Below are 25739 nucleotides of genomic sequence, written 5' to 3'. Positions count from 1 at the left end.
TGTATTATTAAACAATTGTTTTTAAAAGTGGGAAAATCCGTTAGTTCATAAATGCTTCGAGAAGGAACACACAATGAAACCACACACTGTAACACACGGCTGCAAAAATCTAGACATTTCAATACCACTTGTCCATTTCAGCCGCTGGACACTTTTGCTCCACCAGGATGTGGCTCGATCTCCCTGGGTGCGCCGTAGCCGCCGCTCCCTTTGGCGCCGCGGTTTCCGGAAGTATCTGTGAAGGTTCCACGTCTGTCGTGACTTTTACTACTCGACCAGGATCAACAGTGAACACCTGTCGACAATCCACTGTCCACCTGTTAGCTTCTAGTTTGCTCCCAGCCTGGGACCGCAAGTAGGGAGAGTGGGCATCTGGTTCGCAAAACCCAGATTAGGATTTATCTAGCGATTAGACCCAGTTTCTTAAATCTCTAAATTGATTTGTATTTATTTAAAAGTCTTAAACTGCTAGTTGCATAACTCTACTCATCACGAACAAAACAGCGATTAATTCGGGGACATAAAAAACAAATGGAAAATGCAAAGCGATGGACGTGGAGGTGGTGACCAGATTGTTTTTGAAGTCCACCTGCAGGAGGATGAGGAATTCCCATTGGCTGCCATGTCTTGGGTGGTTCGTTATGCTGGTAAGTGACACTGAACAAAGATGTAGGCAAAAAGTTACTGTTTCTTTAAGTTACAACAATTAGCCTGAATTTTGCGTAAATATGACAGTGAAACTCGGCGTTCGTCGTTATTACCCCTCTGAAATTTACAGCAACTTTTGTATCCGCACATGTACAGTTGAACACACATTGCAGTCGGTAATCCTGCTTCTCCATTGGGTTCATTGTTTAAGTCCCCGCAAACAGCTGATGAAAACGTGCCCTTTTACTTTATTAGTCAGGATGTAAAAACCTTTGAATAATTTACGCCTTTTGAGCAATGCTTGTTGGGAACTCTCACTAATACACCCCAATAGCCCCTGGGCCATAGCTGCGTCTGCTGGCTGTCCCCTGGAGGGGTTGCCCCTCTAGGAGTCGTCTTATTATTTCTTAGGATGTGGTCATCACTGGCAAGGCCAGCATTTGTTCATTTGCTGCCCATCACTTAAAGAAAGTGATGGTGAGAAGGTGGTGGTGGTGAGCTGCCTTCTTGAATCACTGCAGTCTATCTTGTCGGGTACCCCCACAGGGCTGTTAGGAAGGGAATTCCAGGATTTTGATTCAGCAACAGTGAAGGAACGGTGATATAGTTCCAAGGCAGGATGATTTGTGGCTCGGCGGGGAACTTGCAGGTGGTGGTGGTGTCATATGTCTGCTGCCCTCGTCCTTCTAGATGGTGGAAGTCAAGAGTTTGAAAGTTGCTGTCGCAGGAGCCTTGGTGAGTTGCTTCAGTGCATTTTGTACACAGTATGCACTGTTGCCATTGTGTGTCAGTTAAGGATGGAATGAAGGTGGTGGATGGGGTGCCGATCAAATTGGCTGCTTTGTCTGGATGGTGTCAAATTTGAGTGTTGTTGGATCTGCATTCATCCAGGTATGCGGAGAACAATCCATTGCAGTCCTGACATCTGCTATGCTTTGTAGATCATGGACAGGCTTTGGGATCTGAGGATGTGAGTTACTTGCCTTAGAATTCCCAGTGTCTGACCTGCTCTTGCAGCCACAGTATTTTAAGGCTGGTCCAGTTCAGTTTCTGGTCAATGGTAACCACCAGGACGTTGATAGCTGGCGATTCAGTGATGGTAATGCCATTGAACATCCAGGGGTAATGGTTAGATTCTCTCTTGTTCGAGATGTTCATCTCACCAGGAGTTAAAATGATAGAATTTAACAGGCTTGAAGGAGGCCATTCAGGTCACTGCACTTGAAGGAGATAGCAAATTAGTTTCACTCCTCTGCGCTTTCCCAATATTTTGTTTTCCAAATATTCACCCATTTCCTTCTCTTTTAACAACTACTTGGGACTTTTATTCCATTATAGTTTGTAATAGGGGATTCTATCTCCTAACAACCTTTGTGCAAAAAAAAATCTCATTCTCTCATTCTTTTGGTAAAGTTATGAACCCTGAGTTAGAACTCAACCCAGTAGAAATAATTGTTTTTTTACTGATTTACCTTATTGGGACAACTGTGAGCTCTTCAGTCTGATCTCTTCTTAACCTCCTTTGCAGTAAAAATAACCCCAGTTTCTTTATCTCTTTAAAGCCTGATGTTATTTGAATGCATATAAACCCTCTTCATGGTTTCAACATCCTCCCTAAAACTGTCTGAAAAATATTTGCTATGGCCCAGAAATTATTGGCAAAATGATGACAACTTCATGGCGTCCGCTATTATCCGTGCATAAAAAACCCCCCAATATTCCATGCATTGTGAATTGGCATAAATTGCCGGCCAATTTATGCTGCTCCGCTGATATCCTCTCCAAAATGGGAGCTTGCGGCCAACTTGCACATGAATGTCAAGAAATTGCTGGATTAAAGCTGCAAATGTGAATGACACTCACTGTAGATGTTTTGGGCTGGTATTTCGTGTTACAAGGATACTGTTAATGACTCAATTTACCGCCCTGATATGAAACTCAACCTTGGAGGTTGAGGAAAGGAATAGTTGAAACTGGAGTTTCACCCTTGTGAGTAATAAACTGTTCATAGAGCCTTTTAAAACTTAGATTAAAAAAACTTACTTTTCCCTTCTCTCTCAATCTAATTTTTATTTTCCTTGCTTTTTTTCTCTTTCTGTCTCTAATTTGCCCTTTCTCCCCTCATTCACTTCCTCTGTTTTGTCCTCTATCCTTAAATTTAAGTAGTTGAGTAGGCAATTAAACCCAATGTCCAGGATATCCTGTTGACATTGCTGCACCATTATCAATTGGTATTTCCAGTTAATTTGTCGTGTAAAAATGAAATGACATGAATGTTAAGGGAAAAAGTCTAATTCATGGCTCTTTCTGCACAATGCGCTGCTCCAGTAATTTTTGGGCAAAACTTGGCCCTGATTTTGTAGTTAGTAGGGAATTGACAACTATTGCCACTGACCATGAAGAAAATTGCTCAGAAAGATCCAGTGATCTCTGTGGTGTGGATTTCACCTATCCAGAACATTGCTTTCATTCTGGCACCAGTTATAGGGGATCTCTGGCATCCAGAAACAGTCATCAAGCAAGCTAGGCAGCCAATCACATTGAAGAATTCTTACAGACAGCAAACCAGGAAGTAATAAGTATGTTTATTTGTTTAATTTTTTCAAATTTTACAGAAAGCAATATAAAGATTGGGACATACACATGGGATTAAGGTAGAAGCTGAAATACCTTGAACATACATTAAAACAAGTATTCTTATTATTTTAAAAATCTAGAATATTTTTATGATAGAAGGAAGAAATTTGACATTCCACAAATATAAATTTAGAATTTCAGGGCTGGTGAGGTCATTCAGCAGTAAGTATGACTTAGAATGCCATTAAAAAATTAGTTATACCTTATTCAACCAGGTCTAACTTTTGCAAGAGTTTTTACAGTAAGAACAATGGAGTAGAAAGTGGAAGTTCGTGTCAATTTAGTGATCTTAATTGGTTTCCATGTGGGGAATCATTGATAGCAACTTCTGGACTTTTACACTTAACTGCAAATATCAGAAGTTGCCATCAGTTTCGCAGAGTAATAACAGTGAATGCTGACAATTATGCTGTCATTAAAACTGCAAAATTTGGTCCATCATAATTGCAGCCAAACCAATTGGTATAGGTATAAAGATAGGTGTCTTGTTACCTCTACTTTTATGCTCTTGACTCCTGTTTATGAAACCTAGCATCCCATATGTGTTATCAATTTTCCTCCTCATTTTTTAAAGATTTATGTTTCTGACTACTTGAACTGTTTCAAGTTTTACCATTTTAAATCTTTTAAAATTTTGCTATTTAGTATATATGACTTGCCATCATTCTTCACCCAAAATGTATCACCTCACATTAAATCCATCTGACAAATCTATTATTCCAACTATTGTTCTTGAATTTACGAGCATACGAATTAGGAGCAGGACTAGGCCTTTCAGTTGCTCAAGCCTGCTTCACCATTCAATAAGATCATGGCTGATCTGACTGTGGCCTTCTGCCTACCCCGATAACCTTTGACTCCCTTGTTAGTCAAGAATCTATCTACCTCAGTCTTAAAAATATTTATTGACCCTGCCTTCACTGATCTCTGGGAGAGAGAATTCCAAAGATTCACCACCCACTGAGAGAAAAAAATATTCTTCTCATCTCAGTCTTAAATGGGAGACCCCTTATTTTTAAACTCTGTCCCCTTGTTCTAGCCTCTCCTCCAGGGGAAACATCCTTTCAGCATCCACGTTGTCAAGTCCTCTCAGGGTGCTATGTGTTTCAATAAGATCACCTCTCAATCTTCTAAACTCCAATAAATATGGGCCCAGCCTGTTCAACTTTTCCTTATAAGATAAACCCCCCCACCCCCAATCCCAGGTATTAGTTGGGTTTCTCCTTCGAATTGCTTCTAACGCTTTATATCCTTCCCTTGAAAAGGAGACCAAAACTGTATACAGTTTTCCAGATGTGGTCTCACCAATGCTCTGTACAAATATAGCAAAACATCTCTACTTTTATATTCCATTCCCCTTGCCATAAATGACAACATTCCATTTTCCTTCCTAATCACTTGTACTTGCTTACTAACATTTTGTGGTTCGTCTACCAAGACACATCTTGTCAATTGTCTTCTGGAAATCTAAGTACACCACATCCACAGGTTCCCCTTTATCCATGTCGCTTGTTACTTCCTTAAAGAACTTCATCCAATAAATTAGTAAAATATGATTTCCCTTTCAGAGAACCATGTTGACTCTGCTTAATTGCATTGAGATTTTCTAAGTGCCCTGCTATAATCTCCTTAATAATCAATTCCAACAATTTCTGTATGACAGATGTTAAGCTAACTGGCCTGTAGTTTCCTGCTTTCTGTCTCCTTCCTTTCTTGAATAGAGGAGTCACATTTGCTGTTTTCAAATCTGATGGGACCTTTCCAGAATCTAGGGAATTTGGAAAATTAAACCAATGCATCTATTATCTCAGCAGCCACTTCTTGTAAGACCCTAGGATGAAGTCCATCAGGACCTGGGACTTTCAGCTTTTAGTTCTAATAGTGCCCTACATAGTACCCTTTCCTTGATTGTAATTGTTTTCAGTTCCCCCTTCCCTTTCACCACCAGATTCATAATTATTTCTGGGATGATTTTTGTATCCTCTACGGTGAAGACAAATGCAAAATATCTGTTCAATTCATCTGCCATTTCCTTATTTTCCATTATTAATTCCCCATTCCCATCTCCAGAGGACCAACACTTGCCTGACTTATTCTTTTCCTTTTTAAATACCTGTAGAAATGTCTACTATCTGTTTTTGTATTTCTAGCTAGCTTTCTCTCTTACCTTAATTTCTACCTCCTTGTTAATCCTTTAGTCATTCTTTGTTGTTCTTAATATTCTGTCCAATCTTCTGACCTGCCACTCATCTTTTTGGAATTATACACTTTTTCTTTCAATCTGATACTATCTTTAAATTCTTTGGTTAGCCATGGATGGTATGTCCTTCCCTTAGAGTTTTTCTTACTGAAATGTATCTTTTCTGAGTATTCTAAAACATCTTAACTATCTGTTATTGTGTCTTTACTGACCTATCCCTTAACCTAATTCGCCAGTTCACTTTAGCCAGCTCTGTCTTCATGCTCTCATAATTGCCCTTATTTAAGCTTAAAACATTAGTCTTAGATCCACTCCTCTCCCCTTAACATTGATTGTGAAATTCAGTCATATTGTGAATTTACATTTAGCCCTGTTCACAGTTAAACCACACGCCCCACATTTGTGTCAGTTTCAAACTTTAATATTGTGCTTCTCATATCCAAGTCCAAATCATTTTCAAATCCTAGCACAAAAGCCCCTGGCGGCATCGCTGTTTGCATTGCTGCATCTCAGAAAACATTCCTGAGTCACTACTCTCTTTCTTCTTCTTCTCTCTGTTAACATTCCATCCACTCTGTTATATTCTTTTTTATAAGGGGCTCCTTCATTTTATTACAGTTCACTCAGGAAGTCTGAGTTTCTGTGGCAATATGCACTATTATATGCATGTTGTAGTCTGGTGCTATGGGTAGTGATGGTAGAGGTTCCAACATTCTTTCCATCACATGGCTGACCAGGAATCTCTTCTGCTCTTACTGCGTACCATTGGAAGGATTTGCCGGCTGATACTCAGCCTGTTTGAAAACATCCCTCCAAGCCACTTACCATCCTGACTTGGAAATATATCGCCGTTCCTTCACTGTCACTGGGTTAGTATCCTGGAACTCCCTTCCTAACAGCACTGTGGGCAAACCTACACCACATGGACTGCAACAGTTCAAGAAGGCAGCTCACCACATCCTTCTCAAGGGCAAATAGGGATGGGCAATAAATGCTGCCCTAGCCAGTGACGCCCACATCCCATGAATGAATAAAAAAAACTTATTCAATTATTTACATTATTATTTCCTCAAAGAACACTTTAAAATTTGTCACATATGACTTGCCTTTTACAGATCTGTGCTGGCTGTTCTAAAATAACTCATGTCTTTCTAATGATTTCATCCCATAACATAGCTTCTAGAATCTTACCTGCTACTGATGTCAGGTTTGTCTTTTTCTCTATTTTTGAACAGAGCAGTTACATTAAGGACCTGTCAGTTTTAGCATATCTAACTAAGATCTTGAACACACTGCACTGACATGTCAGCGTGAATCATATCAAGGGAGCAGGCGTTGCCCATCTGATTAAGAAGTTAAACATCCTGTTCAGGTGTATGTTAAAAAGATCCTGTGACATTATTCAATTAAGAGGAGTTCAGTTTTCTGTTAATTTCTTGTTGCCAAGACTCACGAGTGACATTTAGGGCAGGAAGGCAGTGCAGGGAAGAGCTGCAAGGCTGATTCCTAAGATCAAAGTGTTTAATGTTGAGGAAGGACTAGAGAAACTTGGATGGACACATGAGAAGTGAAATTTCAGAACTATATAAAATATTAAATGGTACTTAAAAGGTAGATTCAGAAAAATACTAGCAACTACCCCCTGGAGAACTAAGCAACTGAACACTATCACCAAAAAGCTGACTTCTCTCTTTTACACTGATGGCTATGAGATGCATGAAAGCAGGCTGAGTGGTTTTCTTTCTCCTCCTTCCTCTGAAGCTACCTAATTTCTGCAATCAAGGAAGCGCAGTGCATGATAGACTGCACTGGGGTAGAGGTTGCAATCTTGGACAGAGTCTGCTTGTTTTTTTCATCCTATTGGGAATTTCTAGATATTTCTAAGTGAAGATAGGCCATTTGACCCAGCCGGCCAATGTTGGCATTCACCTGTCACATAAGTAAATTATAATTACCCACCCTGTTCCCATATCCTTTCAGCCCTGTTTCCTTCATCTGTCTAACCAATGTACTTTTGAATGTTGACACACTTCTGCCTCAACCAGCAGCCCTGGAAGTGAATTTCACAGCCTCCTAACTCTGGGCTGGATTTTCTTGGAGCCAGGGAGACTCCGTTGAGGGTTGTAAATGGCAGCCAGTTCCGATTCTGGGATTCCCAACTCCATGCCTGGTGTTTCTGAATTTCAAGAGTGTCTTTTAAGGTGCAGGCTGGTTCGGATTGTGAGCCCGTGTTTTGCACGCTTGACATGGCTGTCTTCACTGAGGGAATAGGATGTCCTAATCCTCCGCAATTTTCCTGGAGTTGGGCCTGCTTTTCAAAGAGTTGTGGTTCATGGCACCTCAGAGGTGCCTTGAACAATATTCTGTATGAGGGAACCTTTTCCAAGGTAAGTTCAGAATGTCCTCAACACATACCCCTCCTCTTTCTGCACCCCCCACCCACCTCCAAAGGTCCCTCATGTCTCTATGCCAAGGCATGCCCCCCATGCCGGGCAATGGCAATTGCATCCCCATTCACCCACTTTACACTGTATAGAACCAATGAACCCAATAGTAACAATAAGATGTGTAATTAAAATCTAATTTAAAAAACGTCATTCTTTGATAACTTTACAAGTTCTTACAACAAAAGCTACTTTTTAACTATGGGCCAATGAAAGTATCAATTATCCAGACCCTTTTAAGTATCAATAGCAGAAACTGCAAGCACTTGAAACCTCTTTATCTTATCTAAATAAACATTATGCAATTGGAAACATAGATCAGAGAGCCAGAGCTGTCAATCAAGCAATGTTTTTTACTGAGTCTTAGGTCTTTCGGTAATCTAATGGAAGTCTGTGATCTCAGCCAAGAATGCATAATGAGACTTGGCTGAGAGCCCAGAAATCAATTTGATTTGATCAGATGGAGGAGATGTTGCAATTATTATAAGGTTTCGGTTTGCTGGTAGGTTTCTGACAGACTTGGCTTCTCAAACCAGGCAGCACTCTTCTTCCGAAAGAGAGAGTAGCGTTCATCCCGTTTCCTCTGCTGAAGACTTTCTTGACACCTTCTGTGCAATCTCTCTTGAGTGGCTGGGCAGCTTTGCCTTGAAATAATTCACCCATTGTGTACTTCCAAGAGGTTTTGGGCATATTCATCTGTAGCAGCCATTGTTTTAACATCCGGTACATTGCATTTTGAATGCCTCTCCTTTAGACAGCTATGAGCTTTGATGGTGTCCATATTATAGGAAATGTCTGTCTCTTCAAAATTCCCTAAGAGTGATTTATTCATTTCCCACCTTCACCTTGGAATGTGACCTTGCATTTTTAAGCATTTTGCCCTGTACCAGTTCAAATTGCAAAACTTCCAGTCAGTTGAAAAGTTACATTTTCAAAAAAATTAAGGGGCATGGCATAGCTTCATAACAAAGATCCTTTACAATAGTTATACATCCTTGTCATTGTGCAGATGCTGCTAAGTGCAACAGGTGAATTTTCTGGAAGTGCTGGACATGGGTGGCTTCAGCAGTATCAGTTGAAGCTGTGGCAAGTCTGCTGCCAGCATAACTGGAGGCTGTGAAGTTCACAAAGAATTTGTAAATTTATTTATGTGTAATTAAGTTCCAGCTTTTCCACAAAAGACTGATTGCTAAACTTCAGATTTTTTTAGTTACAGAAAAGCAACAATGACAGGATTTGCTCTGATTTGCTTTAAGTTTTCTTAGTGTTATTTTACTGATGTATCTAATTAGCTGATCAGAAAATACTAAAGGACCATTACAGATGATATATGTGTGAGATACTTAAAGGGTGTCAAGAAGATATAAAAATGTCTATAATGTCGTTGGAAATTATTTTAAAATAAGAGTTTAGTGGTGACTGTGTCTGTGTAGGGCAGGAGACAATGGCGTAATGGTATTGTCACTGAACTAGTAACCCGGAGTCCCAGGGTAATGCTCTGGTAACCCGGCTTTGAATCCCGCAGCATGCCACGGCAGATGGTGGAATTTGAATTCAATTTTAAAAATCTAGAATTAAAGGTCTAATGATGACCATGGAACCATTGTCAATTGTTGTAAAAAGCCCATCTGCTTCACTAATGTCCTGATCTGGAGGTCCCCAGCATCACAGATGCCAGTCTTCAGCCAATTCGATTCCCTCCACTTGTGAAGGCACTTGATATGGCAAAGGCTATGGGCCCAGACAATATTCCAGCAATAGTGCTGAAGACTTATGCTGCAGAACCTGCCACAACCCTAGCTAATCTGTTCCAGTACAGCTGCAATACCAGCATCTACCCAGCTATGGGGAAAATTGCCCAGATATGTCCTGTACAGAAAAAGCAGGACAAAATCCAACTCAGCCAATTACCACCCCATCAGTCTACTCTCAATCATCAGTAAAGTAATGGAAGGGGTCATCAACAGTGCTATCAAGCGGTACTTGCTTAGCAATAACATGCTCACTAACGCCCAGTTTGGGTTCCACCAGGGCCACTTAGCTCCTGACCTCATTTACAACCTTGGTTCAAACCAAGAGCTGAACTCCCGAGGTGAGGTGGGCGTGACTGCCCTTGACATCAAGGCGCACTTGACCAAATTGACACAGAATAGTAGCAAAACTGGAGCCAATGGAAATTGGGGGGAAACTCTCAGCTGGTTGGAGTCATACCTAGCACAATGGTCAGTCATCTCAGCTCCAGGACATCACTGCTGGAGTTCCTCAGGGTAGTGTCCTTGGTCCAACCATCTTCAGCTGCTTCATCAATGACCTTTCTTCCATCATAAAGTCAGAAGTGGGGATGTTCGCTGATGTTCAGCACCATTTGCGACTCCTCAGATACTGAAGCAGTCCATGTCCAAATGCAGCAAGACCTGGACAATATCCAGGCTTGGGCAGACCAGTGGCAAGTAACATTCGTGTTACACAAGTTCAGGCAATGACCATCTCCAACAAGAGAGAATCCAACCATTGACCTTTGATGTTCAATGGCATTACCATTGCTGAATCCCCCACTATCAACATCTTGGGGTTACCATTGACCAGAAACTGAACTGGACTAGCCATATAAATGCTGTGGCTACAAGAGCAGGACTGAGGCTAGGAATCGTGCAACAAGTAACTTGCCTCCTGACTCCCCAAAGCCTGTCCAACATCTACAAGGCACAGGCCACTTGCCTGGATGAGTGCAGCTACCATAACACTCAAGAAACTTGACACTATCCAGGACAAAGCAGCCTTATTGGTTGGCACCCCATCCACAAACATTCATCCCTCCACCACTAATGCACAGTAGCAGCAGTGTGTACCACTTACAAGATGCACTGCAGGAATTCACCAAGGCTTCTTTGACAGCACCTTCCAAACCCACGACCACTAACGTCTAGAAGGACAAAGGCAGCAGATAGATGGGAATACCACCATCTGGAAGTTCCCCTCCAAGTCACTCACCATCTTGACTTGGAAATATATCGACACTCCTTCACTGTCACTGGATCAAAATCCTGGAACTCCCTCCCTAACAGCACAGTGGGTGCACCTACACCATATGGACTGCACTGGTTCAAGAAGGCAGGTCAGCACCACCTTCTCGTGGGCAAATAGGGATGCACAATAAATGCTGGCCCAGCCAGCGAAGCCCACATCCCGTGAATGAATTTTTAAAAATGTGTGCACATGTTTGTTTGGCTTAATTGCATTAAAGCCAGCTGGCCTTGTGGCTTTGATGTATAGAAGAGAAGTAGGTTTGAATTGTTAATTGGATAAACTTGGGGAAAGTTTGCATTTTTTCTTTAAACAAATTAGTGTAGCTAGGATTCAAAGAGAAGAGGTGAAATATTGCACCTAACCAGGTGAAGCTCAGAAACAGTTTTTTTTATTTTTCCCAAGGATTACTAATGAAGTGGGTATTATGAAAAGGCCTTATTATTAGAAGAGGTAAAGTTCAAAAGACACGGTGAGATAATGAAAATTTGCATTCAAAGAGGCTGTTGGTAAAAAGGAAAGGGATTCTAAGATCTAAAGCCTCTAGCCCATAAGCCTCAAGCTGCTGTCTGCAAGGACACAGAGCTGAAAGAAACTAATTTTGAATGTGACTGTCCAGAGACAGTCTGTTTAAATCTGTGCTTTACTGTTGCTTTAATGGATGTGTAACTAGGAGTCAGATTAATTAGGGGATCTTTGTAGTTATTATAGTACTAATTTTGTAGACATATGTATGTGCTTACAATCTTTCTTGTATTAATAAATATGTAATGTGGTTTTATAAAAACCTCTTGAGACTCGGAGGTCTTTTCTCTACTGAATTCAAAGCTTGCATCTCGAAACATTCGAATTGCAAAATGAGTTATGACAGTTGTTTCAAGTTTCCCTCTGGGATTTGTACAGCTCGGCATTTACCATCGACTGCGTCATAATAAGGCCCTAAAATACTAATACTTTAATGTAAAAATGCTAAATGATATTCATGTTGTTCAGATGCTGAATTTAATAAAAATTTGTATTTTGAATTTTTTTCCAGATGCCAGCACCTTTACTCAGTATGAATACAGCACAAACTACCTCTGTTTTGCAATCTTCAACAGACAGACAGCATAAAGATTTCATTCGGTTTATTAATGCAACTGACATGGTAGTAGCTGACTACAAACTTTCCATTGAATATTTATGTTCTGAACCCAGTACTGTTGGTGTTGAGGTGATAGTTTCAACCGACGTTAAAATCGGAATCACTGTTTACAAGAAAAGATGGAAATGTGAAAAACGTCTTCATACCTTGAGAAATCGGACTCTGTGGGTGAGATTTCCAAGCATCATGTTATATGCAGCTGATTATTTGATCCAACATTCTGTTGTCGTAAATAATGTAATATTAAGAGCTTGGATTATAAATACTGATTTAGAAGCTCACGAGAGTCGTAATGCGGCTGTTTATGAACAAGCTACGACTAGAACCTACAAATTACTGGGGACATTAAGCCCTTTTGAACGGCCTTACAAAGATCATAAAGAATGCCTTCAGTGGGACAGAGAGAAGATACAGACAATAAAAGAAAAGCAAATACCCCAGTGCCTGCTTGAAAATGGTACATGCCTTTTATTTCACTTACTTACCTGAAGTAGAAATTGCAACATAGGAGATCATTTGTCCCATCGTGCTTATGCTGCAGTTGGCTCTACATAAAAATTGGCTGCTCTAGTCTCGCATCTTTGGGTTATTTTCCTCCCACACTCCTTTAATTCTTTTCCTCAAGTGCTTTATTAAATTCTCTCAAATGTAGAGAATACACTCAGCCTCAATAACATTTTGTGGTAATACAGTTTTATGAACAGTTATAGAAATTGAATTATTCCCAAGTAGTCCCCTTTAATCAAACTTATTTTTTAAAAATGACAAAGTCATTAATGCAGCAGATGTGTTTAATACATCAGATGTGCTAACATATTATTGAGTTCACACCTTTGCTGGTTCTATCTAATTTAGCCTTCTCTGATTTTCATTATCCCAATAAGAAAATTTATGTATGAAATAAGCATTGAAAAATTTTCATTTTATTGCATACATCAGGGGAGATTTTTGACCTAGCTTACTAGGTGGTAATCTAATGGAACTGATCATCTACTATTATGGAAACTGCCTGATTTTCATTCTGCCTGAATATTGCCCAGCTGACAAAGATACACTCTGCTCTTTAAATAATTACAAAGTCAGAAATGTCTTATGGGATGAATCCTTGTTATTTTGGTAACACTTTTGTACTATTCAAAAAAATGCTTAGGCCTCAATTCCATTCAAAATATTCCAAACTTTCAAATTGAGTTTGAGGAACAGAGGGAGACTTCAACTTATTGCTGAAAGTTTCAAACTTATTTCTGCTGTTTTAAACACTTGTTCAATGTGGTAGATTGCTAATTGTCATGGATGTTATGCACAGTAAGTATTTTCTGGATTAGGTGAATGAAAGATATGATGCCTCTCCCTTCAGATAATACAATATCAGGTTCAATCCTTTTGGTGTTACAAGTTTGTGTTTACATAGAAACAGTTTTCCTGGATTTGCCTACATACATGTCACTGGAGTCCAAATGTAATTCACTATGCAAAATACTAAGACCTTTTGTTGCCATGATGTGATGCTCTATCAATGTTAGCATGCCTTTCTCTCTCGATTGTACTGTCAGTGGTACTGAAAGAAAATCTTGTCCCATGCAATCTGGAAATTTCTTTTTCATCCATTCACAGATTTACATCAATTGGAGGTTGTCAATTATCCTTATTCATGACATTCTTCAAAATTAAACATAGTGATGTTCTGTCCTTTGCACTCATTTTGAATTAATCAATGTTAAATTCAGACCAGAATTTACAGGCTGGACTAAAACATTGTTTACAATTAAATAGAATTATGAAGAACAAGCTTAACCAACATGAGTACTAATATGAAACACAAGTACAATAGGAAAAATGTATAAATAGTTGCTTGGTAGTACAGAACTTGAATATTGGTGGAAAAAGAGACATGCTGTCGAAGCATTTCATCTTGCCTTTATCAGGAAGGTATTACAAGAATACCATATCTTGAAGGGAATAACAACTTATACTGCATGAGAAGAGGGTACTGATTGGTTGGCAAATACACTTTGATTGGTAGAGGTGTTGCAATGGAGAATGCAGCAGGGAACAGTTAACTGCCAAGTTTTTGTTTAAATTCAAACCAGGCTATTTGACTCTGTTCAAGGTATTGCTATGGGGAATGAACCCAGGGTATGGCTGCACACCTCCAAGACCAACACCCACCACCCCCCCCCCCCCCCACCCCCCCCCATGTTTCCAGTGGAAACATAACAAATAGGAACAGGAGTAGAACATTCGACCCCTTGAGCCTGCTCCACCATTCAATAAGATCATGGCTGATCTACTTGTATTTCAAATTCCACATTCCCATCTACCCCAATAACCTTTGATACCCTTACCTAAAAATAATCTATCTACCTCTGCCTTAAAAATATTCAATGACCCCGCCTCCATTGCCTTCTGAGGCAGAGTGTTCCAAAGTTGCACAACACGCTGAGAGAAAAAAATTTTCCTCATCTCTGTCCTAGGCGACTCCTAATTTTAAAACAGTGCCCCTTAGTTCTAGACTCATCCACAAAAGGAAACATCCTTTCCACGTCCACTGTCAAGACAATTCAGGATCTTGTATACTTTGATCAAATCACCCCCGCTCTTCTAAACTCCAGTGGAAACAAGCCCAGTCTGTCTAACCATTCCTCATAAGTCAACCCGCTCATTCCAGGTATCAATCTGGTAAACCACCTCCAACACATTTACATCCTTTCTTAAATAAGAAGACCAAAACTGCACACACTATTTGAGGTGCAGTTTCACCAATGCCCTGTATAACTGAAGCATAACATCTTTACTTCTATGTTCAATTCTTCTTGTAATAAAGGATAGCATTCCATTACCCCTCGTAATTGCTTGCTCTACCTGCATACTAATTTCTTATGACTCATTTACTAGAACACCTAGATCCCTCTGCACCTCGGAATTATGCAGCTGTACTCCATTTAAATACTACTCTGCATTTATGTTCTTCCTGCCAAAGTGAACAACTTCACATTTTCCCACATTAAGCTCCATCTGCCAGATCTTTGCCCACTCGCTCACCCTATCTATATCCGTCTGCAACCTCCTTATGTCCTCTTCACTATATACTTTTCTACCTATCTTTGTGTCATCTGCAAATTTAGCTATCATGCCATCGCTTCCCTCATCTAAGTCATTGATGTAAATTTTAAAAAGTTGAGGCCCCAACACAGACCTCTGTGGAACTCCACTTGTCACATCCCACCAATCCGAAAAAGACCCATTTATGCATACTCTGTTTTGTGCCAGCCAACCAGCCAATCTTCTATCCATGGTAATATGTTACCCCCTACACCATGAGTTTTTATTTTCTGTAGTAATCTTTGATGTGACACCTTCGATGTTCCTCTCCGCTGGATTGCCATGTGCATTCAAGCTTTGCCTTCCATGCACACTCTCTCTCAGATACTCGGCCATGCAAACAGAACACCAATGGCTGACATGCCCATAGTAAGGAGTCACCAATCTTGGCTGTCTCCTCAAATCTTCTGGCTTCTCGCAAGCCTATTTTGCTTTAAGCCTGCATCCTGCAGCTTTCTCCCTCTGATATAACGCCTTATGGCAATCCAAGTACAGTCCGTCTACAGGCTCCCTTTTTCTAAGCACGTTATTCCTTCAAAAAACTGCTATTGGTTAAACATGATTTCCCTTTCACAAAGCCACGCTGATTCTTCCCGATTACCTTGAGCTTTTCTAATAGCCCAGCTATAACCCCCTTAATGATCAATTCTAACAACTTCCCTATGACAGACATCAAGCTAACTGGCCTATAGTTTCCTGTTTTCTGCCTCACACCCCTCTTGAATACAAGGGTTATATTTGCTACTTTCCAGTCTATGGAACCTTTCCAGAACTTAGCAAATTTTGGAAAATTAACACTAGTGCATCTATACCTCATTAGCCATCTTTATTAAGACCTTAGGATGAAGTCCTTCAGGACCCGGAGACTTTTCAGCCCACAGCACCATCAGTTAACTCGGTACTGCTTCCCTAGTGATTGCAATTTCACGAAGTTCCTCTCTCACTTTCACCTCTTGATTTACAGCTATTATTGGAATGTGTTTTGTATCCTCTATAATGAACAGCAGAAGGGACGTGGTATTTCATACAATCCACCAGTTATTAGGACGTATGGCCTGCATACCTGGCATCACACCACCACATTACCCATTTGTGTAGTAAGCAGAATGTCTTTTGAAGGTAGCATCCTGTTTGTGCTGCTACAGCATAGTAACAGCCTGAAATGGCTAGCTTTCACCTGTTGCTCAAACCTTTGAGATACCTTACTCTTTCAAGGTAATCTGAGGTAGACTGGCACTTTTTACGAATGAAAATGGTGGCCTTCAGCTGATTCATGAGTTTGCGCAATATGCAGCGAGCAACGTTCTGATCAGGGTTCCCATTATCCTGCAGGATGCTTTGATGTACCCTATTTTGACATCAAGCTTGCACAGGCTATTAACTCATATAATGAGTCAATTATCCTTAATGTTATGATCCCAGCTGATGTTACTACTGGACGAGTCAGACCCCAGACTGGAACCTGGCTTGATATATCCTAACTTTTATTTTTTGTTTAGAAACAGAGTGGCTACTGAACAGTGGCACAAGAGTTAGCTGATGACCTTTTAAAAAAAGAATAAAACACTTATTTAACAAGAAACGATGAACTATATTACAATATTCCTTCACTCACAACTGTACCTTTACATTGATAAACGTGTGTGTGTGTATATATATATATATCAATCTAATGTCTCCCTGAAGAAATAAATTAAAGGAATGTGATTTTGTAGCAGATGCTACAAAAATTCCAGTAGTTTTTGGTGCCCCATATTTAACCACTCCATTGGTTTGAAGTTGAGTTGTCAGAGATTTTAAGGCACAATCATTACAACCGCATTCATATGCAAGCAGAAAATGCTTCATTTCATTCTACAGGAATGGTCTGTGAAGATTCACTCAGTACACTCGTGTCTAGGCATTCACAATGGATAGACTGAAACCTCACTTACCTCATAAGAGAACCATTAAATTCATACTGAAGTAGTTATTATTCAATTAAGTTATCTGATCTATTATTAGCAGGAGGTTGGAGACAAGGGCAGAAGGGTGACTTTCAGTGCCCCATCCCCATCCCAGCCCACACACATACTTAGTTTTAGTGTCTTTGAATAAGGACGCTCTCCCCCTGCCCCCCTCACCCCAGGATCCCATCAAAATTGGTTTCCAGAATTTGCGTATGGCACCTCCCTCACCTGCTGCTGGTTGAATACCAGAAACAATGGGATGATCCCTTTTTAAGTGGACATTAATTGCCCATTGAAGGGTCACAACTCATGTCTGGTGGGAAGGCTATCCATAAGCCTTCCCACCCTGGACTTAACTGGCAGAGGCAGGAAGGTGGTGGGATCCCCACAATAGTATAAGTGTCTGGCACATATAGGGTTGATGTGGGACTGAGTACAGTACTACTTATACAGTGATGAAAGGGAACACATGACCCACACCTAGGGGTCAGTCTAGTGTTGGTCAGAGCCGTATGCACAAGCAAGCTTGGAAATGCTCCTAGCTTGAATCCTTTACTGTAGATGTGTACATAGTTCTTATCATTAATTATGTACAGTTAACCTCGTTAAGACTATGAAGACTTCATTAAAACCTACTGATCGGTATCCAACACTCTACAATATGGAGGCAGCCCTTGGGAAAACTGAGGACCTCAGAAGCTGGAGCAGAAACTCAAAGCTGGAAAATTAAAGGAGCGGCATTCTGACCTGACTGAAAGCACCTGAAGTGAGGACACAGAGGAAGATCGTCTGAGAGAAGCTCTATAGCAGAATTGGAAGCAGAGGGCAAAAGGAAAAAACTCCGCAGTGCAGCTTAGATCTCCAAAGACCACGTGGAAGTCCAGTTTGAATAGCCACGGATTGCAGAATCAAAGAACCGAACGGGGTTGAGCTATAAAATTAAGTTCTTGGCCAGAAATACTTCAACAATGTTTTCAGTCTTTTAAAAGTCAAGCAACCTGTTTCTGAAAGCAGTGGCCAGCTGGATTCCTGAGTCAGAGCCTGAACGCGTGGTGTCCGAACTTGGTTCCAAAATGAAAAAAAACAATCAATTTGGAAGAATTGTGACTAAAGAATCAGCTTTAAAGACCAGGATTTGACGCTTTCACCGCCCTAAAGCATAACATTGAAACAGAGAAATCTGCAGCTCGTCAATCCAATCAGCCAGCACCATACAGCAAGAGCCCGCCAAAACCGGCAAGTGCAGGTAAGCCTTTTGTTTTCAAACAAATGGCAGCGCCATCTCGAATTTCAGCATCTTCATAAAGCTGAAACTACACTTTAAACGTTTTTTAACCATGGATCAGAAATCCACTCTTCCAGATCAATTTGAACTTATCCAGGGCACAGATCAATCACATAATTGGGGACTTGGTAGGGATATGCCTCCTTAGATACATAATTACTTCAGTTCTGGATAAAAAGACAGATCAATAAGTTAACGCACTGCTTTACTTGGTAGGCCCAATAGTGGGCAACATTATTGTTAAACAAAGAATCAATGAATCATCTGCTAAACTTGAAGAAGTACTAAAGTCATTCAATGTTTATTTTAACTTAAGAAATAACAAAATCCTCAAAAGGGCTAAATTTAATATGCGTATCCAGCAGCCTTGAGAACCTGTCGATTCATTCATTATTGATCTGTACAGGGTGGCTTTTTTTTTAACATCCATTCACAGGATGTGGTCTTTGCTGGCTGAGCCAGCATTTATTGCCCATCCCTAATTGCCCTTGAGAAGGTGGTGGTGAGCTGCCTTCTTGAAGCGCTGCAGTCCATGTGGTGTAGATACACCCATAGCACTGTAGGAAGGGAGTTCCACAATTTTGACCCAGCGACAGTGAAGGAACAGCAATATATTTCCAAGCCAGGATGGTGACTGACTTGGAGGGGAACTTCCGGGTGGTGATCTATCTTCTGTCCTTGTCCTTCTAGATGGTAGTGATCGTGGGTTTGGAAGGTGCTGTCGAAGAAGCCTTGGTGAATTCCTGCAGTGTGTCTTGTCGATGGTACACACTGCTGCTACTGTACATTGGTGGTGGAGGGAGTGAATGTTTGTGGATCTGGTGCCAAACAAGTGGGCTGCTTTGTTCTGGACGGTGTCAAGCTTTTTGAGTGTTGTGGGAGCTGCACTCATCCAGGCAAGTGGGGAGTATTCCATCACGTTACTGACTTGTGCCTTGTAGATGGTGGATGGGCGTTGGGGAGTCAAGAGGTGAGTTACTCATCGCAGGATTCCTAGCTTCTGACCTGCTCTTGTAGCCACAGTATTTATATGGCTAGTCCAGTTCAGTTTCGGATTAATGGTAACCTCCAGGATGGGGGTTTCAGTGATGGTAATGCCATTGAACGTCAAGGGGCAATGGTTCAATTCTTTCTTGCTGGAGATGGTTATTGCCTGACACTTGTGTGGCACAAATGTTACTTGCCACTGGTCAGCCCAAGCCTGGATATTGTCCGGGTCTTGCTGCATTTGGACATGGACTGCTTCAGTATCTGAGGAGTTGCGAATGGTGCTGAACATTGTGCAATCATCAGCAAACATCCCCAATTCTGACCTTATGATAGAAGGAAGGTCATTGATGAAGCAACTGAAGATGGTTGGGCCTAGGACACTATACTGAGGAACTTCTGCAGTGATGTCCTGGGGCTCACATGATTGACTTCCAACAACCACAACCACAACCACCTTCCTTTGTGCTAGATATGACTCCAACCAATGGAGAGTTTTCCCCCTGATTCCCATTGACTTCAGTTTTGCTAGGACTCCTTGAAGCCACACTCAGTTAAACGCTGCCTGGAGGCTGTGAATAGAGAAAACTGAACTCTGAACTTATCAGGGATAGAACAGTTGTAGGAATAGCGAACAACACACTCAGACATACTGCAAGCAAAGGAAGATCGAACCATCAAGAAAGCCATCCAGATTGTTAGGCAGTTTAAACTCCGTCTGCAGCACAGGTCCATTTTAAGAGGAGAAAGTAAACCATGATACAAAGGAAACCTCATAGTCCAATTAGTTAAATGATACAAAAACAGAGACACTCCAGGCTAATGAAAGCATTCCCGTAAATGACCTGTAGAGCGACCATGCCAGCACTGTGGAGCAAAGCGCCTCCACAGGTGAGATCAATATCCTGCAATTTTAGCCCAATGTTTTCAATGTAACAGAATTGGGACACTTCAACATACTGTGCAAGGCCAAAACAACTAAATACAAAGAAGACCCAAAGATGACTCATGAGGTTGAGAGTGCACAGCAAGAGGGGACACAGCCATGTTTCTTGGGTGAAGTCAATGATCCTGGATTTTCATTTTGGAATCTCAACATTTCGGTTAATGGCATCTCAGAATTGGACATAGTACCATAATACTGGCCCCCATCAGATAGAGAACCATGGATGGTGACCCAGTGGCTGACGCCATCCACGACACATGTATGCGGTGCGGGAGGCATAAAGCTCCCAGTGCAGGTGGCACTGAGGGTCAAGGATAAAAGAATCCAGAGACCTTGTTTGTCATCCACAACTAGGACTGTTCACTACTAACCCGCAAAGCCTATGGCAAACTTGACCTTGTCATATTTTTTGTAAAAGATTAACTATCAAGGGCTTGGCTTCAAGTATAAAAGCGAGCTCCTGAAGCTCTTTACAATACTGGGGCGACTGAAAAACAAGTATAAGTGCATACTGAGAGAGGATACTAAACCCGTGTGCCTATTTGCTCCACAAAAGATTCCCCCACCAACTCATGTAGCCAATGTAGCAGCAGCTAGACGAGATGACAAACGTGGGAGTCATCTCCCCCATCACACAGCCAACTGCATTGTGTTGCGGGATGGTTCCAGTTCCAAAACCGAACGGATCCATTTGTACTTACACCTATCTGACACAGCTCAATAAAACCATAGCCAGAAAAGTACATCTCATATCCTCAGTGGGCAAAAGCCTGACTAAATTCTCAAAGAGCATGATAGTTTCAAAGCTTTTGGCAACTTCCCCCTTATCAAAGAATCCAGCTGCTGACCACATTCATTACCCGCTTCGGCAGATTCTGCTTTAACTGCTTGCCTTTTGGAATCATTTTGGCATCAGAAATATTTCAGTGTAGTCTGTCGGCCATTTTGCAGGGCCTACAGGGGGATCATTTGCCATATGGACAACATATTGGTTTATGTACAATGGTGGAGGAAAATGACAAGAGATTCACAGCAGTCTTAGAGTGCCTGCAGGAAGCAGGGCTGATGCTGATTGAGCAATGTGAGTCTTCCAAAGCAGCAGTTTGATTCCTGGGCCACAGCAGACTGACAGAAAACTAAAGCCATTAGTGAGGTCCAAATCCCATCCTCAATTCCAGACCTCCAGCAATCCACTGTCTGGTGACCAGGCATTTCCAGGGTAATTGAAGACACCATAGCAAACTGTCAGTTGTGTGTGCTGCACAGGCAGGACCAAAGAGAATCTCTCATTCCCACAAAGTTCCCTACCAGGCCATGGGAGAGGCTGGGCATCGACCTATTTCTCTTCAAAAGCAAATTGTTCCTTTATAGTGGTGGATTATTTTTCCAGATGGGTTGGGGGTGAAGCAACCATAAAAAACTACCAAAGAGACAGTAATTAAGGCACTAAAAGAGATGCTTGTGAGCCACTGTATCCCAGATGCAATCGTGTCCAGCAATGGCTCACAATTTTCAAATGAGTACTTTGTGCACTTCGCCATCACATCAGGCTTCGACCACCATTCCAGCTCCCTGATGTACCCACAGTCAAATGGGGAGGCCGAAAGAAGGGCCTGCACTGTAAATACCCTCCTTAAAAAGAATGAGGACTTTCCCACAGCACCGTTAACCTACAGGTTCACCTTGCTACAATGCGTCCTGGTCCCACTTGAACTGCTGATGGGCAGAAAACTCCACACACAACTTCCAGTCCTGTTGAAGAAACTAATAACAGTTGGTAACCAAGGATTACCAGGACATCCAAGCAAGAGAGCAGTCCTACAGGTAGAAGCAGGCTTCCACCTACAACAAAAGGTACCGCAGCAGACATTTGCCACAACTATGAAAGGATGACAAGATCTGGATTAAAGACCTTGAGAAAGAGAGGGCACTATCATCAGGAAGGACGATGATCAACCTTGGTCCTACCTGGTTGGCACCTGAGAGGGTGCAGTCAGGGGAAACAGGAGGAGTCTGCTCCTCATGCCTGGACTGCCCGTTCCCACAGTACAGTGGAGAGACATCGAGAAAGATACCTAGATGCTAGAACAGCCTCCAAATCAACAGAATTTACCTGCAAGGATAGAGCCTATCACTCTTCTGTCAGTGGTGCGATCGAGATACAGTTAACCTACTTAAGATGATGGAGACTTCATTAAGACTTGTGGATGGTATCCAACACCCTACAACATCCAACACCTGGCAGCCTGCTGCTCCATTAAATACCCCTTTTTACCTCCAGATGCAATGCTGGGGGGCATTGAATTCTAGCCTAAGATTCTTTGAAATCACAGTTGAGCTGGATTGTTGATCTACAGCTGTTTGGGTAAGTTACAAACACAAATTGTACAAAACTTATTCCTCTTGATTTAAAAATTACCACAAATCAAAGCATAACAATTTTATTTTTAAATTGCCCCCCATGTTATTTCCAAATGCCATGTTCCACAACATGGAAAAGCTGAGGCGAATAGCATGCTTGCTATGTAATTTGTTCTGATCACTTTATGAATGGGACCTGAATTGCAAGATGAGCTCTTATTGCTATTAGTTAATTTTGAATCATTGTTAAGTGCTACTAACCATCTCACATTTTTTCACCCAGAGGGTTGTGAGGGTCTGGAACTCACTGCCTGAAAGAAACTAGAGGCAGAACCCCTCAAATCTTTTTAAAGGTGTCTGGATATGCACCTCAAGTGCTAAAACCTGCAGGGCTATGGACCAAACACCAAAAAGTGGAATTAGGCTGGGTGGCTTGTTTTTCGGCTGGCACAGACATGATGGGCCAAGGGACCTCTTTCTGTGCCGTAAACTTTCCATGATCCTATCATTAGGGACAGGATTTTTCATATGGCAGGCGGGCTGGGCAGGAGCGCGCAGGGGTGGGTGCGGAGCTGATTGCCACCTGCGATCGAGTCCATGCCGCCATTTTAAGTGCACAGGCCAATTAAGGTCTTCCCAGCGTAATACACGACTAGTAGCGCTCACACTACCTGTGCAAGCTGGGGGAGGAGGAAGAGTTGGGGCCAGAGCTCTTTCATGCATGTGCATGAAAGAGTACAGCAATCTCTCTGAGGCACAGAGCTGCCTCGGGGAGATTGAATGGATATGAAAATAATTTATTTAAACATGCCCCCTAATGTGACTATGTCATGAGTTAGGACATGTTTTTATATTTATGAAAATTTATTTATTTATTAAAAGCTTCAGGAAACCTCATCCTGCTCGTGGTTTCCTGAAAAATGCGGAGGCCGCTTGGGCTTTTCGCCTGCCCGCCAACCTTAAGGTTGGACAGGCAGTGTTCACAAGTTCTTCAATTTATTTCTTAATGGCCTTAATAGGACGCATGCCCGACGTCATAGCGCATCATTTTACGTGTCAGTGTGTCGGGCCCGCCCCCACATGCCGACTGAAAAATTTTGCCCCAGTTCTTTTAGCTTGGTTTGGTTTTTTGTTCAGGTCAGATTTTTCTCTGGCAAATGGATTTATTTTTAATGGAGCTCTTCCATATCAACAGATTATTACATCTTGAATATGTTTATGTATGATTATTAACTTGTTTTTCTTCTAGATGTTGTGGAGCTACTTGGTTTTCCATTTGCATCACCTGGTTTGAATTTTGGAATAATGAGGAAACTAAAAAAATTTAATAACCTGGAGGTGGAAGTGACAAGCAAACAACTTGTCAACAATCCAAGGTATGCCCAGAATATTGCAAATTACATCCTTGTTGACATTCCTTTTAGAGTTCTAATATCCTGTTTACCTGCATCAGAAAACAACATATTGTCTTTTTGTAGTTTAATATAGTTCAGTGATCATTGTGAATTTGCTCTGCTAATTTAAATTTAAACAAAACAGAAAGTGTACACAACAATAGATATTTTGAATGGAAACATATAACAAGGCTTAGCAATTACACATATTAAGATGCTCCTTAAAACCTGCCTCTTTGAACAAGTTTTTTCACCATCTACTGTAATATTACCTTATGTGACTCAATGCCTAATTTTGCTTTATAATGCTCCTGTGATGCATCTTCGAATGTTTTATTACATATAAGTTGCTATTTAAATTGTTCTAAACTAAAGCAAGCATGCACTATATGTACATGTTAAGTTGTTGCTTCTGATATCTTTTTTCATGGATAAGGCCATGTATTACTCAAAATTATTTGTAGAATTTTCTCATCCTGTAATATAATCAGATTATTTCTTCAAAATTGTCTGATAGGTTTACTGTGTCAATCTGGATTTACGTACTCCATGGGTGTAAATGGCTCCTTTGTGGGATTTTCCATCGCATTAATGAAAAACAGGTCTATGCCACCCCATTGCTGTTTCTAACTCAGGATGGTAAGTCATGCTTCTATAAGATTCTGAAATTGCCAGATATACTTAACCAAAACATTCATAGTGCTGTGTTGGAACTGAATTGCTGCTTTCAGTTTCTCTTTGGTGAGTAGGTGACTGGGTGAATGTGGGAGAAGTTGTTGGAAGCAATGACTATCTTTTTTGGGATGGATAAGAATAGAAGAAGCATAAGTTGCTGCAGATAAGGAGAACAGAGGTGGTCTAGGAAGGAATAGTTAGCTGTGTCATTAACTGGAGAAGATTAGAAGGAATCGCACGCCGTGGTTGCTGTCCATTCCTGAGTCTAAGGAATTTTGGAAAATCATAGCTAACGCATCCACTATCTCTGCAACAATCATTTTTAGAACCCTAGGGTGTAGGTCATCAGGCCCCAGGGGTTTGTTGGATTTTAGTGCCTTAAGTTCGTTTCTAAAAACACTCCCAATCTTCTGACTTGCTGCTCTTCTTTGCAACATTGTAAGCCTCTTCTTTGAATCCAGTACTGCCCTTAACTTCCTGAGTTAACATGGATGCTGAATTTTTGCTTTTTAATGGGATGTATTTTTGTTGAACATTTTGAGTTGTTTCTTTAAATGTTTCCCACTGTCCATTTACTGCCATACCTTTTAGTCCATTTATCCAATCAACCTTAGCTAGTTCTCCCTCACTGGATAATTTTTTTTCTCTTTCAGGCTTAACATGGAATTCACTTATATTATGATCACTATTTCCCAGTGGATCTGTTGCTATGACATTACTAATTAACCCCACCTCATTGCACAATACCAGATCTAAGATAGCTTTATTCCCTAGTCAACTCCACAATGTATTGCTCCAGGAAACTGTCACCAAAGCAGTCTACACACTCATCTTCTAGACTGCCCTTACCAATTTGAATTCCCAGTCTACATAAAGTTCTCCAATGCTTTTTGTCTGCTGCTATTAATTATCTTAATTTCCTCTCTTTAGCCACTAGGTTATC

At 41.1% G+C, this 25739-nt stretch overlaps 1 protein-coding gene across 3 annotated transcripts in view; it reads left to right on the top strand.

The window, feature by feature from the left end:
* Positions 1-224: 224 nt before the first annotated feature.
* The window catches only part of LOC121285033 (protein sel-1 homolog 3-like), a 104249-nt gene continuing 78734 nt past the window's right edge, over positions 225-25739 (top strand). For 2 of the 3 annotated variants that reach the window (XM_041201169.1, XM_041201161.1), the window contains exons 1-4: positions 226-647; positions 11990-12554; positions 23977-24103; positions 24639-24760. In XM_041201169.1, coding sequence (XP_041057103.1) covers positions 549-647; positions 11990-12554; positions 23977-24103; positions 24639-24760 — 913 coding nt within the window. In that variant the 5' untranslated portion in view covers positions 226-548. Of the gene's footprint in view, positions 648-11989; positions 12555-23976; positions 24104-24638; positions 24761-25739 lie in introns of all 3 variants that reach the window. The other variant, XM_041201152.1, reaches the window with a different exon arrangement.

This window comes from Carcharodon carcharias, chromosome 1, assembly GCF_017639515.1.
Source record: "Carcharodon carcharias isolate sCarCar2 chromosome 1, sCarCar2.pri, whole genome shotgun sequence".
NCBI lineage: Eukaryota > Metazoa > Chordata > Chondrichthyes > Lamniformes > Lamnidae > Carcharodon > Carcharodon carcharias.
Note: the sequence above shows the minus strand (reverse complement) of the source record. Positions and strands in the feature narration are given on the sequence as shown.